Source organism: Anoplopoma fimbria, chromosome 8, assembly GCF_027596085.1.
Source record: "Anoplopoma fimbria isolate UVic2021 breed Golden Eagle Sablefish chromosome 8, Afim_UVic_2022, whole genome shotgun sequence".
Lineage (NCBI taxonomy): Eukaryota > Metazoa > Chordata > Actinopteri > Perciformes > Anoplopomatidae > Anoplopoma > Anoplopoma fimbria.
The window spans coordinates 13,468,810-13,486,392 of NC_072456.1; the positions used below are offsets into that span (position 1 = coordinate 13,468,810).

General features: G+C 37.6%; 1 protein-coding gene across 2 annotated transcripts in view; it reads right to left on the reverse strand.

The window, feature by feature from the left end:
* The window catches only part of LOC129094985 (homer protein homolog 3-like), a 45,870-nt gene that overhangs the window by 13,060 nt on the left and 15,227 nt on the right, over positions 1 to 17,583 (reverse strand). For both annotated transcript variants that reach the window (XM_054603318.1, XM_054603317.1), the window contains 5 exons: positions 15,904 to 16,060; positions 13,917 to 14,048; positions 13,141 to 13,248; positions 5,534 to 5,670; positions 1,494 to 1,650 (listed from right to left, as the gene is read on the reverse strand). In XM_054603318.1, coding sequence (XP_054459293.1) covers positions 1,494 to 1,650; positions 5,534 to 5,670; positions 13,141 to 13,248; positions 13,917 to 14,048; positions 15,904 to 16,060 — 691 coding nt within the window. The remainder of the gene's footprint in view (positions 1 to 1,493; positions 1,651 to 5,533; positions 5,671 to 13,140; positions 13,249 to 13,916; positions 14,049 to 15,903; positions 16,061 to 17,583) is intronic.

Below are 17,583 nucleotides of genomic sequence, written 5' to 3' on the forward strand. Positions count from 1 at the left end.
AAGAAGGGGGGGCTGGATGAAAAATGCATCTGCAGTTTGGAAGAGACCAAGTCAGCGTGGGGGATTTCAGTGTGATAGTTATGGATGTCTGAATAAAATAATACCTGTAATATCTGTCCAGTTTCTAACTGAGTGATCACATAGTGAGAAAATGTTTCATTGAACAAAACAAATGCAGTATTTCTGCTTTGGTTTAAATAGACCTCATCTGTCACTTAAACCATATGCATACACATAAGGGTTTGATAGTTTGGTCTAAATTATAACCCTGATAATACTTCCTTAACAAATATTAATAAATGGTAATGCAAATGAAAGTTAAATTACTGCCATCTACTGCATATCTACTTTAAAATTACCTCAGTAATGCATACTTAAAATGATAATTACCATAGTTTTGTTCTATATTAGGTTTATATTATCCAACTAAAACAAGAAGAATGACTGTGCAGCGCCTGTAGATGCCCTAAATACAAGATGGGGACGTGAAAAAAGAGTTTACAGTGTGACTTGTTTTAGAGAGTTTTGCTGGAGGACATTCTTTGGATGTGACGTGGATTGATAGAAAGCAGAGCATCACATAATGCAGCACTCCTATGAAAACGCTCAACACAGCACAATGAAATGAAACAGGAAGCCTATCCAGGTTTAATGGGGTGGACTTTCCTGTTTTATGCAAGTTGGCATCTTTGTTTTTCTTTAAAATACCTTATGATGCTTTGAAAGCTGAAGCGCTGACTGTTGGACCTAAAAAGTACATTTACATGTATATAATAATCAAAAATCACAAATGTGTCTAAGAAGGCTTTATAATCTACAACAATTTACATATTTTTGGATCCTCAATTCTTATTGCAAAAATTCAAAAAGCCTTAAAGGGAAAAAGGTGGCCACCTCATATTCAAAGTACTGTATTTTGAACTGCAGGTAACCATAGCGACAACACTGATGCTCAATGCTATTCTCTCTGGTAAAAGTAAGCTTAAATGGGCCAAACAGATTATTAACAAATTAATTATGGCCTGTTTTTTCCCTTTGACGTGGTTTGATGATACACTTTGAAGTGTCCCCAATTGAGAAAATAATTATCCTCATAACTTGAAAAGCTTGTTGTACATTGTCATTTAGATGGCTTATTGCAAACTAAACTGCTAGTGGTGCAAATTATGGGATGGTGCAAGAATGAACTCTATAGACTAGTCACAAACTGCAGCCTCAGAAATGACCACTGAGTTGGATCAGTATCACCTTCTCAGTGTCAGCCTTGACCATTGAACGACCCTTCGCTAAGTCCCGCCCCTCAAAAGCAGACTGACCAATCATATCGTAGCATTGGCCAGCTCTGAACAGGGTTTGACCACTACCCAGCTCATGCAATGTTTTTTCAGATTTGCTTCCATTTCAGGCTGGTTTTGTGAATTTATTGTGTATTGTTATTAGCTGCAGGGATTTTGTATTCTGAGGTGTTCATTTGTTCACCCTCCATACTTCACCTGGTCTCTGAGGCGATCGGTCTCCTCCTGGTATTCAGCTAGCTGTTTCTTCCACTGCTCCACGCTGCTGTTGGCTTCTTGCAGTGCATCAACCAGCTTGGAGTTACTGTCCTGCAGCGTGAAGAGTTCAGCCTCCAGGTTTATCTCACACATGGACCTGAGGGGAAGTCACAAAAACACACAAAGACTTAATTTAATGTCGAAATTATTGATTTTCGTTTGGTGCTCTGGTTTGTTGATCAGAGCTCCTTTTCTGAAAACACCCCTGTAGCATTTTACAAAGTCATTTGATCTGTTGTTAAAATACTAAATATTGACTAGTGCAGCTTTAAAGACATGATGCTGGTCGACTGTTCCTGTCAGAGAGAAGCACTGCTGCTGGTGAGAAAATGCAGATGATAATGAGGTAATGAAGTGAAACATTTAGATCATGCTGCACCAGCTGTTTGGAGAAATTTAAATTGACATTTATTTCATTTTAAGGAGCCATAAGGCCATGTATTTGAATGTTTTCAGAGAAGTCTGAGACAGAACTAGATTACTCTCTGTAATTAAAAACGTTGTCTCTTTTAAATTCATCCACTGACTCGTACACTTACATCAGACTTTTGTATTACCTTTTCCCCACAATTATTTCAATTATTAACTATCAAATATTCTATCTCTCTTTTGTCATTTATGTCTTTGAGAGGTGTTTTACAATGCAATCCTGCAGAATGCTATAGAAGAAATAAACCAACACAAGTGACGTGTTATCCATTATCAACATAATGGACAGACGGATCGGTTCATGTGTGCCAGTAAAGGTCAGGATTCAGTGGAGATATTTAATAAACCAGAGAGATTTCACACCATGACGACCAAACTAACAGCTTAGCAACCATTAAACTACTCACCATAGCAACAGGAGAAAAAAGCCTGTGTAGGCTTATGACAATCATAAAATAAAACGGTCAGGATGATAGGTTGTAAAACAGCTGGGTAAGAAGCTGTTTTCTGCCTCCTGGTCTCAGATGGAAGGTTGAGTGATCAATAATGGGCACCATGATGACGATAATTAGAAGCTGCTAAATTCAGTGCCAGTAAGACCTGGTTGGTCTTTAGACATGGACATACAAACACACACCAACGCTAATGCAGAACCAGGCAGAATACACTCACTGCTTTGTTGTAAAAATGTTTTTAGATTGACTCATGATCTTCTAGTTTATTAGTACTGTTATTGTTCTCAAGAACTTTCCCTACACGCCAGTCTAAGATGCTATGAAAGAAAAACTGGGAAGAAAGCGGCACAATGCTAAGTGAGTGAGTTATTTGAGTGAGTAGAGCAGTTTTATTACTCTTTTTGAAGTAAATACTTCAAAGCCTGCAAAAAGTGATTTCCTTTAGCCATTTGGGTGCAGCAGAAACAAGTTATGAACACTACATTGACATAGCAACACCTTTTAAATGGATATGGTGGTATCATCTGATAAATGCAAGTCCAATATTCAGCTCTGCTTTAGTTTCTGCCAACTCCTGAGGGAAATATCTGTCTCTTTAACTGTTAAATGTTCCACTATGTTCCAGCTCGTCACTAACTGTGTCCGTCTGCTTTTAGGTGCTGAGCAGGTTGTGTACAGTGAATTTTAACAGCTGCCTGCTGTAGCCGAAAACAACCCTATGAGAGCAGTGAGAGTGAACCAAAAGTTGTGGTGGAACAGATTAAGAATGACTTGAACTTGTTATGCAGCTCTGTAAAGCTGAGGGGTAGGTTCATCATAGCATTTTACATAGTTATTTATACATTGCTATTATAAAAATAACAATTATAGCTGCTTTAATCTAGTCTCAGCTAGTGGGAATGTAATGCTCCTCTCTGCTGCACCCTCAACTTACTGAGACGCAAATATTTCCAGTTTACAAAATACTTTCCATTTCTTGCTGTCAGTTACGGTTTGAGTCACTTTTTTTCAAATAGCAGCTCTCATTTCAGAATGAAACCCCTCAGTTGTACTGTGGGTACAAGCTTGTCTCTCTGGGTGGATAATAGTATGTTTTGATTGTAGAATGAAGGACTGTCTCTACAAAACGTGTTCCCTTTGCCAATGAGGTCATGTTTTCAGCCTTGATTATGAGAAGGATATCTCACAAACCTGTGAACAGCTTTCAGTGAATTTTGATGAAAAGTTGAGCGATAGAACAGAACAAATAAAATCACTTGAAACAATTCTAACAAAAGACATTGGGATGCGGAATATTTTATAACATTTATGTTGTTAAGATATGCACTAAACATGCACTACTTAAATGCTTTGCAGTTCAATGGCTTGTAATTGCTGAGAGTACAGGCTTTTAGCAGTTCGAGTAGATTTAATTTACTGTACAGAGCTCAATAAAGTGCTCTGGGCTTATCCATCTGCTCATGTAGCCAAACTGAGGGTTAGAGACGAGATCACAACTTTAGTGATAAACTCTAACGGATACCATTTCCATTCCAGTACTCCCACTCACTCTCATCTGCTGCTCCCTCTGTTTTACTTTAATGTGTACTTTATATCTCTGTGTTTTGTTTGTTATTGTTGTAGATTGTTAAACTGTATGTGTTGCTGCAAACTGTAATTTGATTTCATAAACATCAGAAGCTCCAACTGAAAATCTCCACTGCATAATGCCCCTCCTTTTCAGTTTATTTTGTTCTAGTCATTCTGCCCCTGTGTTGTAAAATAAGTATCCTTAATGAAATACAAGTTAAGTACTTTGTCAGATAAATACACTCGTGAAATTTGCATCATAGCGGGAGGAAAAGGTTGTACATTTTAAGGTTAAACGCAACAATCTGGGGCACTTTGAGAGCAAAATAAGGAGGATGGATCTATGAGGAACTTTGTGCTCTTAAACAAAGTTGTGCTCTAGCAGTGGTAGAATGTTACAAAGTACATTTAAGCTTCTCAACGACAATTTTAGGTACTTGTTTTTTACTTGGGTATTTCCATTTTATGTAACTTTATACATTATACACTTCTGCTCTACATCTCATATGGAAATATTGTACTCTTAACTTTCTACATTTATTTGATAATATTAGTTACTAGTTAGGCTACTTTGCAGACAGCTCATCCGTTGAAAGGTATACAAATATTTTTCGGTTCACTGCAAAACTGTGGTGGGATAAAATACTGCCCGCCACAGTCTAAATAAAATAGTGGGAAACACTGGTATAATAGCTGTCTGATAGAATAAAATATGTTTTTTCTACTTCACTCTTTTCAAAATCAAATTTGAAATTGAGCTAAAAAAAGAACATTATTATGCATAACAGCAGTGAGGTGTAAAACAACAGTCTCTGTGTAGGAAATGTTGCTCTGTATTGTGAATCTAGCAGATCACACTGTAGATACCATGTTACGTACAGCGATCTACAGATACTGCTGTGAGAGTGGCTCTAGTATCAAGGATAATGCATGCAGTGGTGTCCTGGTATCGGTGCATCCCTACTTATATGACATGAAGCAGTACTATACTACTACTCTACCCAGTAGCATACAAAGTGTTTTAAATTGGTTCCACATTAACAAAATACATAGTTAAAATTATTTTTAATGTATTTGTTAATGATAAAAACAGAATAATATAATATTCTATAATAATATCAAACTTTAAAAGAAGACATACTGCATATTGAGTACTTTTACTTTTGATACTTTAAGTACATTTCAAATTCAGGATTTTTACTCGAAACTGGGTACTTTAATACTATAATAAATTTACTTTAACTTAAGTAAAGAATCTGAGTACTTCTTACACCAATGCTAAAAGACTTTAGGTTAATAAAAAACCAAACAACATACATACTATCAAACCCAAACTGTAGACGAAACTGAACAATGTGCGGCTTCACTGAACTGTAAAAAGTACAGAGTGTCTTGAGAGGGGGCTTATCAAAGTCTTTAAGTTTAAATATACCATTACGCTTTCTATACAACAGCCCGGTACCCGCAGAGTCGCGGTATAAACCTCCTGCTGAAGTGAAAAAGACACAATCAAAACATTGTTATTACCCTTCAGACAACATCTTTTTGACCCTCTCCTTCTCTGCCGTCAGCTCCACTTCAGCACTCTTGCTGCGAAACAGCTTTTCCTCGCCTGGCCCGTTGACTGTGAGCAGCGGCGGAGAATGACGCTCCTCCGACAGCTCCTGGACCAACAGGGACGACAACACAATCAGGACATGAGCTACGTTGTAAAGTTGAAATTAAAAATCAGCAAAAGCTCTTCTAATACATTGGTTACATTGTGTACAAGAACATTTTGTATTAAAAAATTGAGAAAAAATGATGTTCCATCGAGTTGTTTGGGGTTAAAATTTGAATCAACTACTCTGCAGTTTTCCTTTTGGGAGTCCTTTAATAGAAAGTGCCCGTTTAGGGGACAAGAGCACTTAGCAAGCTACAACTAGTTTTTTGTCTGCACCACATTATTTTATTCAGAGTGGATGTTCCAAATGACATTAAATGTTCCAATATGCGACATGATACCCATAAACAAAGATCATTGATTATGGATATTACACCGTTGACCCAAGATTGAGCACAATTAATTTGATTTTGGCTCGGAGGTTCAGGTTGGAGCTGGTAACAGGCCCATTACTGTCTCAATACTCAGAACATAACGGACAAGACTCAGCAGCGTGATAGGACAGAGCTCAACCTGTCAGTGCCTGATATGTCCCATCTGGGTTCCTGTAAATATGCTCCATGAGAATCGAGCAGCCATGCGTGGAGCCCATCTGTCTTCTCTTCATTCAGCTTTAGGGATCTGATTTGTGTAAAAAATGTATGTGCACATGCTGGTGATGCTGCTGTAATGTGTACATCTATTGAAATACTACATATACTGCTGATCTGGCAATAGGATCACTAGCAGTGCAGGTTCTACTCGATTTTTTTTTATATTTGCATCTGAATTTACACATTACATTTTGAGTTTGTATCTTTTGAAACCTTAGTTTTCAGTCATCTTTAGTTCATTTGACTAAAGATGAGTCCATGAGAAACTTATAATTAAAAAGACCATCATCAAAATTCATCAGCTAAAGGTCCATTAAGTGGCTGTACTGCAGCTTTCATTCATATCACATGATCTTCCTCAGATGATGTAGAATCGAGACATTCACAATTTCATTTTTATGCCAGCACTTTAAAGGACTTGTTGTTGCACTTCATCCGGTAGTATATTGTATATTGTAGATGTATGTTACCCTTCATGGTGACGTTTGTGTGAGATTCCTCTTTTGTTGCAAGAAGTAGCAAACCAGATATATTTTTATACAAGAAGATTTAGCTTAATTGTATTCACGTTTTACAAGATCTAGAAGTCCAAGTCTAATTTTCATCCATGCCTTTTTTTTTTTTGTCAAGTTGCGCTTTTTATGAAATCTTTTCCAAGACCGTGAGTCAAGCACCCAGAAACCGTAGCTTGTGCCATGAATAGACTTTATGGCACATTTAATAATAATAATAATAATAATCCAGTTATTTACATAGATATGAATGGAAGTTTGTTTTGGGTCGGTACTAAATATTTGAATAGTGATCCCTGTTTTTTTTTGTCGTTGTTGTTTATATCCCACTGGAACTAACTAGAACCTTCATAATATCACCAATACTACTACAATAAGTAATTACTAGTACTTGCTAGTTAATGGTCATTTATGCAGTTATTTTAAAAACTGGAAGTCTGTGCTTTGGAGTAGGGATTAGGACTCCAATCTAGACAGTTGGTGTCTCACAGTAACATATCACTTGTGAATTTTAGTTCGACACTGAAAGGATCTGCAGCCATGATACAACAAGAAGGTTCAACTCGTTCCTTGTTTGCAGCCTGGTTGTTACATTTCAATGTCAAATTATTTGGGAATGTATTATATCATTATATAGAATTTTCCTTACTTCATTAGGAGTAGCCTACAGTTTAACATGAAAGTAAAAAAAGAATGATGATACAGTACAAGAAGAGTCTTCAATGTTCCTCTCATGTCAAAAAGAAACTGTGAATATGACATATACTACAGCATGCGGATGGCTTGACTCCAGCCTGGCAAAGGCAAGTCTAACCAATCTGCTTTGATATTTTCCTTCCCTGCTGCCCAGAAATGGGATCAAGCTTCCTTTCACACAGTTTTGTGAACCATTCTCCTCAGTTTGAGGCTGTGGGCTATAAGACTGAAAGCAAACACTGAAAGAAAGTCTCCTTTTTTTAAGAGAATGCAGATGAATTAACTCGGGCACATTTCTTTACCCAGCGTCGTTCTTCTTTCTGTGTGGTAACCTAAACCTGAACTTGTCAACGACCAAGTGCCTCACTGAAGCGTTACCAACCTGCACTTATGATAGAAAAAGCTTGTATTATTAATTTAAACAAGACTGAGAATATTCCCCTGAGGACGATGGTATATTATCTATAGCTGAGCAGCTCTCTGTCCGACCTCATGGATGAATATGGAAATAAAACACACAGTCGAGCAAAGTGTCCAGAGGAAGGAAGCCGAGAACGGGAAAAATCAAAGTCAAGAGAACTCCAGTCCGGCCCCAAAGCCAACGGATCGGCTGTGCGTTTCTCTGAATAATTCATACTGTGGATCATGTTTAAGTCATAAATGGGATTACAAATTTACGGCAGTTTTTCCGTATGTAGTTCGCTAACAGGCTGAGTAGAAACAAGGCAGACATACTAGAGCACAAGCCTGCGACCAATAACTAATTAGGCAGAGTTCAAAGGAATTTTCACTTTTAAAAGGACAATTCTGTGTGCCGTCTGTTCTCAGGGGATTTTCGAGGATATCATTGAAGTCTGCTGTCCGGATGTTCTCAATTTTGATGAAGTAAATTCAGATAAATGTATTTGCATGTTGCCATATTCTGTACATTTTTGATAGACTGTACAGACTGAATTACATTTTCTGCTGTTCTTGCCATCGTTGACAAAGCTTTTACTCTTTTGTAGGAAACACCAGCTGTGCTTTGAAGCTAAATTTGCTCTGAAGTCAACTTTGATCAGACTCCATATGAATTATTGAGCACGTGGTCCATGCAACGCTGAGACGCATGACTACGACCACTGCAGTCCCTTAGACAAAAGAAGAGTGTGTGGTTTTTTTTACCCACCTGGGAGAGCTGAGGAATGAAGATGTCCCATGATGCATCAGGGAAAGGAAGAGGGAAGTGGCAGATGAGGAGAAATAGAAAATAATGTAGATCATAGATAAATAAAACCATGCCATTATTTTGATTCATTTTTACTTCTGGTTTGTTTGGAGAGAACAAAAGAAGAAGAGAGTCATGAGCAGGATCAGTGACTGCAACTGAAGGCTGAACAAAAAAACAACAGCATCTAAATAACAAGCAGAGGTTACAGTCCCGTCAATGTTTGTTTGAGTGACGTGATCTCTAGGTAGAGAGAAGTAAGTGGGCTTAGTAGCATCGATAGAGACAGAAAAGAGATGTCAATCAAATAATCTTTTGTTTTTCTGTTCCTCATCTAATAATCAACGATGTGAAGGATACATCTCCATGAACACTATTTGCGAAATAAAGGTGGATGTGTTTGTTGTATTTCAACCACCCCAGGGCAACTTAAAAACATTTGAGAGTTTTGAGAGAAGGCCTGCTTTGAAATCAATGGAAATCCCAGATACTTTAATATTCAACGGCTTTCCTGGGAGCTGACGTCTCTGCACCACTGTTCATCTTAAGTACATCTATGCTGTTTATTTATTTATCTGAGCATCAGTGCATTTTCTCCCTTAGCTTTTAAAAGCCTCTGTGTCCCGTTTCACTGAGACTACACACCTTATTTATTTATTCATGTGTTCATGCAACAGAGGTACATGCATACCTTTCCCTTGAAGCACCTGCCGTGCCAACTAAACAACACACACTGCCCAAAACACACACACCTTTTTTAGCTGGTTTTAATGCCAAGTCTGTGGTTTAAAATATTGATGACTGCCGTTTCTGGTTGCCTCTCTCCGTCTGCATGGATACCATGTACGGATGGAGATAGCAGAAAAAAAAGCTCCAATCAGCAGGCGCAAACAAATGACAGCTGTTACCTGTCAGATGAGGGAAACAGCTTCTGTGTCCTGCTGTGTTTACACTGCTGCTCAGAGGATTTATGGGCAGAGATGTCACCTCTTCTGCACTCTTTTTGACATTTATTTAACTTTACTGTGTGGCTCTGTGTTTCCAACCTTTGTTTTGTCTGATGAGCAAGATGAGCTCATTAACACCACATGTCATGTTTTAATTGTGTTTATTTGATGTGATTTTAAAACAGGAAGTTATTCAACTCTAGTTACTAAATATAAGATGACTATTGTTACAATAATCTGTTCATACATGACAAAATATTCCTGGAATAATTAGGCTTTGCTTCTTTTTTTCCCCCCTCAGTGTGTAGCATTTAGGGGGGACATATTGGCAGAAATCGAATATAATATTATCAAAAGGGGCATAATACGAGATTGGGAGCATTTTTGTTGCCTCTCAACATCTCTCACCATGGAAAAGCGTCTCGCAGCTAACAGCAGTTATAGTGCAAACAGCAGCAAAAGTGTTGGCAGAGCTGAAAGTTTTTACCTGAGGGGAACCAGAGGGTAGGTGCTATGCTTCCACAACGACGCTGTCGGATGGGACGGCCTTATCAGCTGTCATCACCCATCACTATTGCAATTTTTTTTTAAGCTATATTATACTGCACGACTCATTACATAAACAGGGCAATGGCATACTAAAAAAATATAGGAATTTCATAAATACTATTTCATGGCATTCACATATTTTTTTCTTTGTACTTGTCAGTTCTACAATGCACTCTATATTGCTCTGTTTATCATTCTTTTTCTTTATCTCACTGAACTCCACCATCTCCTCCTTGATCTTATCACTGAGCTCTGCAAATAAGCCTGAAAGCTGAAGCTTTACTGCATGCAGATCCCCTGCTGCCATCCACATATCAGAGGCAGAAAATGTGCTCTGAAAAGCTTGAAGCTGCATAAATACACCTCTGCAATACGGTAGACCAGGACCGTTTCTGACCAGCTGAATGTGATGCAAAATATATTGATACAGCAGAGGAAAATAAAACAAGACAGAATACTGCAGCTCCCCTCCAGCATATAAACATTTTGTTTAGGTTCATCAGTTTATTATGATGTTAGGTCTGCAGTTTGGCAATGTATTATTACATTTCTTCTTCTACCTCCTGCCATTTTGTAGCAAGACACTCTTTGGATTTTTCTTCCATTCACTAAAATTTAACTCAAGCACTTTTTTTTGGTTAACTTTAAAACTTCATTCTACACAAATAAGTGATCTTGAATAATTTTTTTTTTGGTGTTTGTTGAAAGCTTGAAAACTGTACTCACATTTTGGTATATAAAAGCCATATCATCCTTAATGGAGCGTTTATCTGGCATTAGAGCCACACTGAAGCTGCCATCAATACTTGGCTGTAGTTCATAAGTACAATTACCTCATGTACTCTGACTCCATAACAACTTTGACTGGCTATTATTTCCATATTAAAACAGGTTCAGAGAGTCAGCACTATGGTGTTTTACAACGTGCATCGGTGAGTCAGAGGATGTGGAAATAACCACAACAACACCTCTGCATTAACAGCCTGACACAAAAATTAATCACTGCTGTTTTCTAGAAATCAGGCTGCTCGCCTGCTTCGTCTGACCTTGCAGTTCTATCCAAGTAATGTTATTGTCTGTGACTGTGACTGTGTGTGTGTGTGTGTGTCTGTGTCGGTGTGCATGGACATGTGCCGCTATGCTCTGTGAGTGTGTTACCAGGTTGCCATGGTAACAGGAGGTAACCCTTCCACTTGCTGACCCTGACCTCTATGTGTGCAGTTTGACTCTGCATTTCACAATGAGGGCATAAATTTAGCGGTTTCATATTTAATTTCCTCACGGCATATTATTCAGCGTTTTCCATTTTTATTCCTTCACAGGAACACTAGTGTTTTAGAGTACTGCGTATACTGTTACATCGTTCAGCAACTCTTACCTTCCAAAGAAGAGATATTTAGGTGCAACTAATTCATTTGGCACATATGTACACCTGGGGAAAATTGCAATATCGACATACAACACATGTATGAAACAGGACCATGTGCTTCTTAATCCATTTTTTTACAGTTTTTTCTATTCCTTATCTAATTTGTGTTCTCTGCTTTCATTTTCTTCTGTTTTTTACTGTTATGTTCCCACTTACGCTGAGGGCTTGGATGTCAGCGTAACTTTACAGTCTCCCAGACCTGCTCAGTGGCTCTTTGTTAGGACTGAACAATGCACAGGCACTCACGCAAGAAAGCATGCCAGAAGAAAAGAATACCTCCGTGTCTGGTGATCTACTTGTACTGTCACTACAAGGTGGCTTGTTTTGTAAGCGAGAAAAAGGTGAAGGATGGAAAGTTTCCACTGCAGTCAAACTTTCACTTCTCAAACTGAACCTCAGAGTTATCAAGTCCACCAAGAAATCACGGACGATGGCAGGATAAAAGCCATTGTCCTTTCAGCAGCAGCCAGATTCCCTTCAATTATAGATGATTCAGCTCTCCTCCCTTCCTCCAACTCCATTCTCCCGATCCCTCATTCTTCTTTCTTTCAGTCCCAGCCATTACTGCCCCTCCAAACACCTTCAGCACCAGCATCTCTTTCTGCCGCTCATCTCCATTTGTCATGCATGAAATCTTTTAATGGAGTTAACCTCTGGGAGAATAAGTGAGCAGTCAGATGGGGTTACATCTAATCCCTCGTGATTTGGTATAGGTTTAAAATAGAAACAAAGCCACTAAGTTCATTGGCATATTACTGCTCCGTTCTGTCGTATTGGCCTGGGAGCCACAGACTCCATCACGTCCCTTCACGATCCTGAACCTGTTGTCCAGCCTATCAAAGGCAATGTCTAGACTTTTTAAACCTTTTTTTAAAATATATTTTATAACACTTACACTGTGAACTTTTCAGATTTTACTCATAGAACAAAGTCAGTGGTTATTCAACCCTTGCAAGCAGCGCCAGTCCCCATGGTGATGTCCGCACACAGTGGACAACTTCTGGTCACACAAATTAAAAATAAATCCTATTGCTGATTACTTCTCATAACACCTAATTCAGTAAATTGGCATGAAACTGTCCTTGATGCATTGAGAGAGGAGTGAACCTTATTTGTGGTGCTCAAAGCATCTAAATACTCAATTTAAGAAACTCTATAGTAATGCGTCTTTTCAGAAACAATATGGGGATTACTCAGGATAATCCATAACTCCCCTGTGGACAGTTTTCAGCATTTTCTTTTTCACGCAGGGTCTGTTGTGGATGTTTTCAGATCAGCAAATAGAAAAGCTTTCATGAGGTGATGTATTGTTATAAATCAGCTTAGCAAAATGCATTTATTACTTTGTTAATGTTCCCTTATTATTCATTTATTTTGGCTGATTAAGCCTTTTGTCAGATCTGTCACGATCACTTATATCTTTGATTTTTTTCCCAGTATATTTGAGAATAAGGAGGTCCAATTTTTTTAACTTTGGGAATGCTTTAATCAGCCAAAATAACTAAGAAAGCATTTAAGAGAGTAGATCAGTTATTTACCTCTGGAGCTGCAATGTTTAGCGCAGGGTTGGCCAGTTCAAACCTCTCCTGAGATTTCTCTCTGGCCAAACGGGCCGTCTCCTTCACCTCCTTGAACTGCTCTGCAAACTGCAGGTGGACACATAAAGAAGTTACACTCTGTATGTCAAGATAACCTGAAAACTCAAACGCACCATGTCTACATCATCCTTAAAATCACTGTTTAAAATCGTCAGTTGGTACATAACTTAAGAAAAAGAGAAAAAATGCCTTGACTTATTGCCTGCCTTATGCATCATGCAGCTTCAATCAGGAGTTACAAGAATAATTGTTCAGTTTACTGTCGAGGTTCTGGACCTCTGACCTCTTTTTGTTCTTTGTAATTTCAACATGTAACTTTTTCCCAATGTATTATATTTATATATTAAAAATAAAATATGTGACAGATGTTCTCTGAAGGTTATGTTTTTTGACAACTAAATAGAAATCTCATAAAATAAAAAATAAATGTAATGGGAGGAAGTGTGTGAAAACCTGCATCATGGTGAGGAAAGGATATTGCAGGTGTTTTGTGTGTCTGTGTAATAATCCAGCTGCATCAGACACTGACTGAATAAAATATGTGTTAATATGAAATAGCAATGGGGGAAATGGGGCCTTGATCATCAAATTACTGTACTCTCCTGCTCCATAGTCCCTTTTTTTCCACCTCACCCTATGTGAAATATTGAATGAATTAAAATCTCTTTTAAGTATTGTATTTTAAAGTTGTCGAGCTGTGCGTGACAGACGTTTACCTGCTGCAGCTGCTGCTCTGTGGAGAAGCCCAGGCCATAGACGGTGTTGGCCCGGCTGTCTGCCCACTGGCCAAACTTCTGGGAGGTTTTGGTGAAGGTCATGTTGGGGGTGATGGTGCTGTTGATGATGGCCTTACAGCACAAAGAATAAAATAAGTAATAAATAACATGAACACAAAAGTAGGTCGTTGAACCCAGTAGTAAAAGTGGGAAGTTGTTCTGATAAATAACATGTTCCAGCACAGAAATACAAAATATATAAATATAAAAGCTGAGCAAGAACAGATGAGAGGGATATTAAACATGTTGTAGCAAATATGCACACTGGTGGGTGTTTGGACAAAATCTATAGGGGATCAACTCTAAAATATATCTGAGATACAAATAACAGAAAATACAGGAACATTGTTATAGTTCTTTTAATTATTTTTATTTTATAAATTTGCTACAAACACAAACTCATTTGTTCCCCCGAACACATTTATTATTCATATTTTGCATATTCCTTTAATATAAATATGTTGTTGTTTTTTTAATTAAATTGCATATTTCCTACAGCACTAATTACAACCATGTTTTTATTTCACAAATGTAAGTGTTTAAGTAAATCCACAACTACAGTAGCTGTGATGAAGGTGCATTGACTCCATTTCTGCTGGGGTGTTAAACATGCATGTACTTGTGTGCATTTATTAAGCTACTGTGCTTAAAAAAAACTGTTTTCAAAACAAGGTCATTCTAAACGACAAAGAATTCACAACATCCAAAATCAATAAATTATGTCCTTTTTAAATGTCAAATTCATTACAGCTCATTGTTATTTATTATTTGCATGTACTTGACAACAAAAGATGCAGAGTTTAATCTGATATTCAAGAGGCCAACATTTCACTGTGCAGCAGCTCATAACAGTAAACAGGCTGCTGTTGGCTTTGAGTTCAATGGTTATCTTAAGATCATTATCAACAATAAATAACACTGCTAGATTAATACCACAAATCACATTTAGATTATTAAGTATACTTAATCTGGAGCCTTTGCAATTGTGTTACTTACAGTTAAAAAAAACCTTGTCTAGGTCTACTAGAGGACTGTGTGTGCAAATAAAGATGTCCAACAGCAAGGCTAGAAAAAGAGCCAAGTGAAGAAGCTTGTTGTGGTGTGCGTTTATCTGTTCAGATATACTCTCAAGTGAACAGTCTGATGAGGTGGATTTGTTACCAAATGTAGAATTCTTTGGTCTCTTCTCAAAAAGACTCAAGTCTCAGGGTGCCAAATTGGCAAAGCTGGGTGATAACAATAAAGAGTTTTAATTTAGATGCTAACAAGTAATGCAGTCAGTGTTGAGAGTCCTGTGTGTTTGTCTGTTTTTATATTACCGATGTGGGTGTGTTATAAATATTCCGTTGACAATGTGCAACTTTGACTAATTCATGCCCAACAATAACAGCCACAACAAAAAAAATGATTTATTTGAAGAATCTCAGGATAGGGTGCACAGAGGGGGCTAAATTAAATGCAAGTCAGGAAGATATGATACTCCACAAATGAAGAGCCTGTACACTTGTGTTATACCAGTACCATATAAGGAAAATAATGTTAAGTCACTGCTGCTTGCAACAAGCTGCAGTATGTTACTCCAGAAGTAGTGGGCTGAATAAAACCCTTGATCTGATTTCTCATGCATTCCCACAACATCTCTTGCTGGATTTATTTGACAGAAATATTTTAATTAATAAAATAATCAAGTTTGTTGGACACACCACGTTAGAATCAATCAATGGAAATTACTTTTGAAGAATGTGATTTATTTATTAGTTTATTTATTTATTTATTTATTAGTTCTTAACATTTCTTCTCTTCAAAGAATCCAAGCAGTACTACTTGTTTTTTGTGTCTTGACCTAAAAACAAACAACTGTGATGTGAACATATTACGTAGCATTTATGCATGTGTATCTGTGCAGTTATGTGTGTGTGGCTCCCACCTTCGTCCCGCCAACACTGATGATGCGGTAGACGCTGCGGCTGGCATCGTAGAAAAAGGACACCGTGACAGCGTGTTTGCTGGCTGGCAGCCAGTTGCGTTTTGTGGCCGGGTCGATCTGGAAGACATGAGCTCTGGCACTGAAGATGGGCTGCTCCCTTTAAAAAAAACACAACAGAACTTATTACCTTCAGGTTTTTAGTATCACAATAATTTACAAAAGGCTTGCAATTACATCCAGGCAGGTAGGTTTGGAATTAAGTCATGTGCTTTTGAAATTTTCTATTTTATTCAAAAGTTGTTTGCAGTCATATAAAAATAAGTCACATTTTAAGATACTTTCAGATATATGCAGCACAATATATAACACATTCTAAAACATGTTTATGGATGTTGTGAAGGTATCGTTGTTGCAAGATTGTCATCAATTTTGGCCAAGCGAGAAAGAAACAAAACAAGGTATTTGGTCATATTTTTTTTTATTATTATGCTTTTCATGATTGCATTCAATAGTGTTGTTTTCCATTAGTTTGTGTTATCATTGTCCCATGAGCACCTGCCGGTACTGGACCAGTAGTAATCTCCAAGCTGAAGACTTCTCTATAGAAATAATGTTGTGTTTGTGTTAACTGTTCGGAGGAAACAGACCAGTTAAAAAATATATAAAGATTGATACTAATAGAACAAATGAAAACATGAAATGAGTGTTATTATAAGACACATAGCTTTTGGAGAGCACCCAATTTGTTGAACGGTTTTGATATCAATCATTTTGTAACAGCAGGTCAACTTTTTAAATGGGGCTAATAAATCTCTCTTCTGCCTGAACCCTTCATCTGTCACTCAGCTGCATCACAAACAGTGAAGTGAGCCCGAGGTGTTTCACGCCTGATTTTAAGAGGCATAAATCTGCAAGAAGACAGCCATTCCAATTCTGTGCAAACTTTATCCATTGTTAGTACACTGATCTAAAATAGTTTGTTCCAACTACAAAATAACGTTAAACTGATGAGTCACTGAAACTTACTGTATGATCTCACACTTAAACAACACAAATCTGTGTCAGTTTAATCTAAGAAAATGGCTCATGTGGTTCTGTAACTGATAACCATGAAGTTAAAGGCAATAAGTCAATGAAGTCAAAAATAAAAAAGAGTTAACATCAAAGTAGCTACATAATACCGTCCCAATCCACAGTGTTATCACGGAAATGTAGAACCCACCATCTGTTTGAACTGTCAGCCCTGTAAGATAGAAGGCTTAATATTGCTGTTAAAGAAAGACGTACAAGAATAATGAAGCAATGTTTATTCTTTTCTGAAGAAATTGTCTTTTTTTTCCACTGACAATATAATAAAAAAGAACCCATACGGGTTATAGATAAGGAACCAAACCAATGAGCAGTATCAATAAGAGTACTAGTATCGATAAATTCATACAGTTACCATTTAATCATTTTCATCTTGTTCATGTGTCTGAGTGTATACAAATGAGTTGTTTGGCATTTCGGGGACCCAACTTTTCCACTGAGTGTACGATGATTGTGGATGAAGCTATAAATAGGGCCAAAATACCCTCAATTTCCTAATATCATTGCAGGAACCTTGAGGTCATTGATGTTCTCCTGGTGTAATGAAGCTGAAGATTTGCTAACTGCTAGCAGTCCAATGAGCCATTCTGC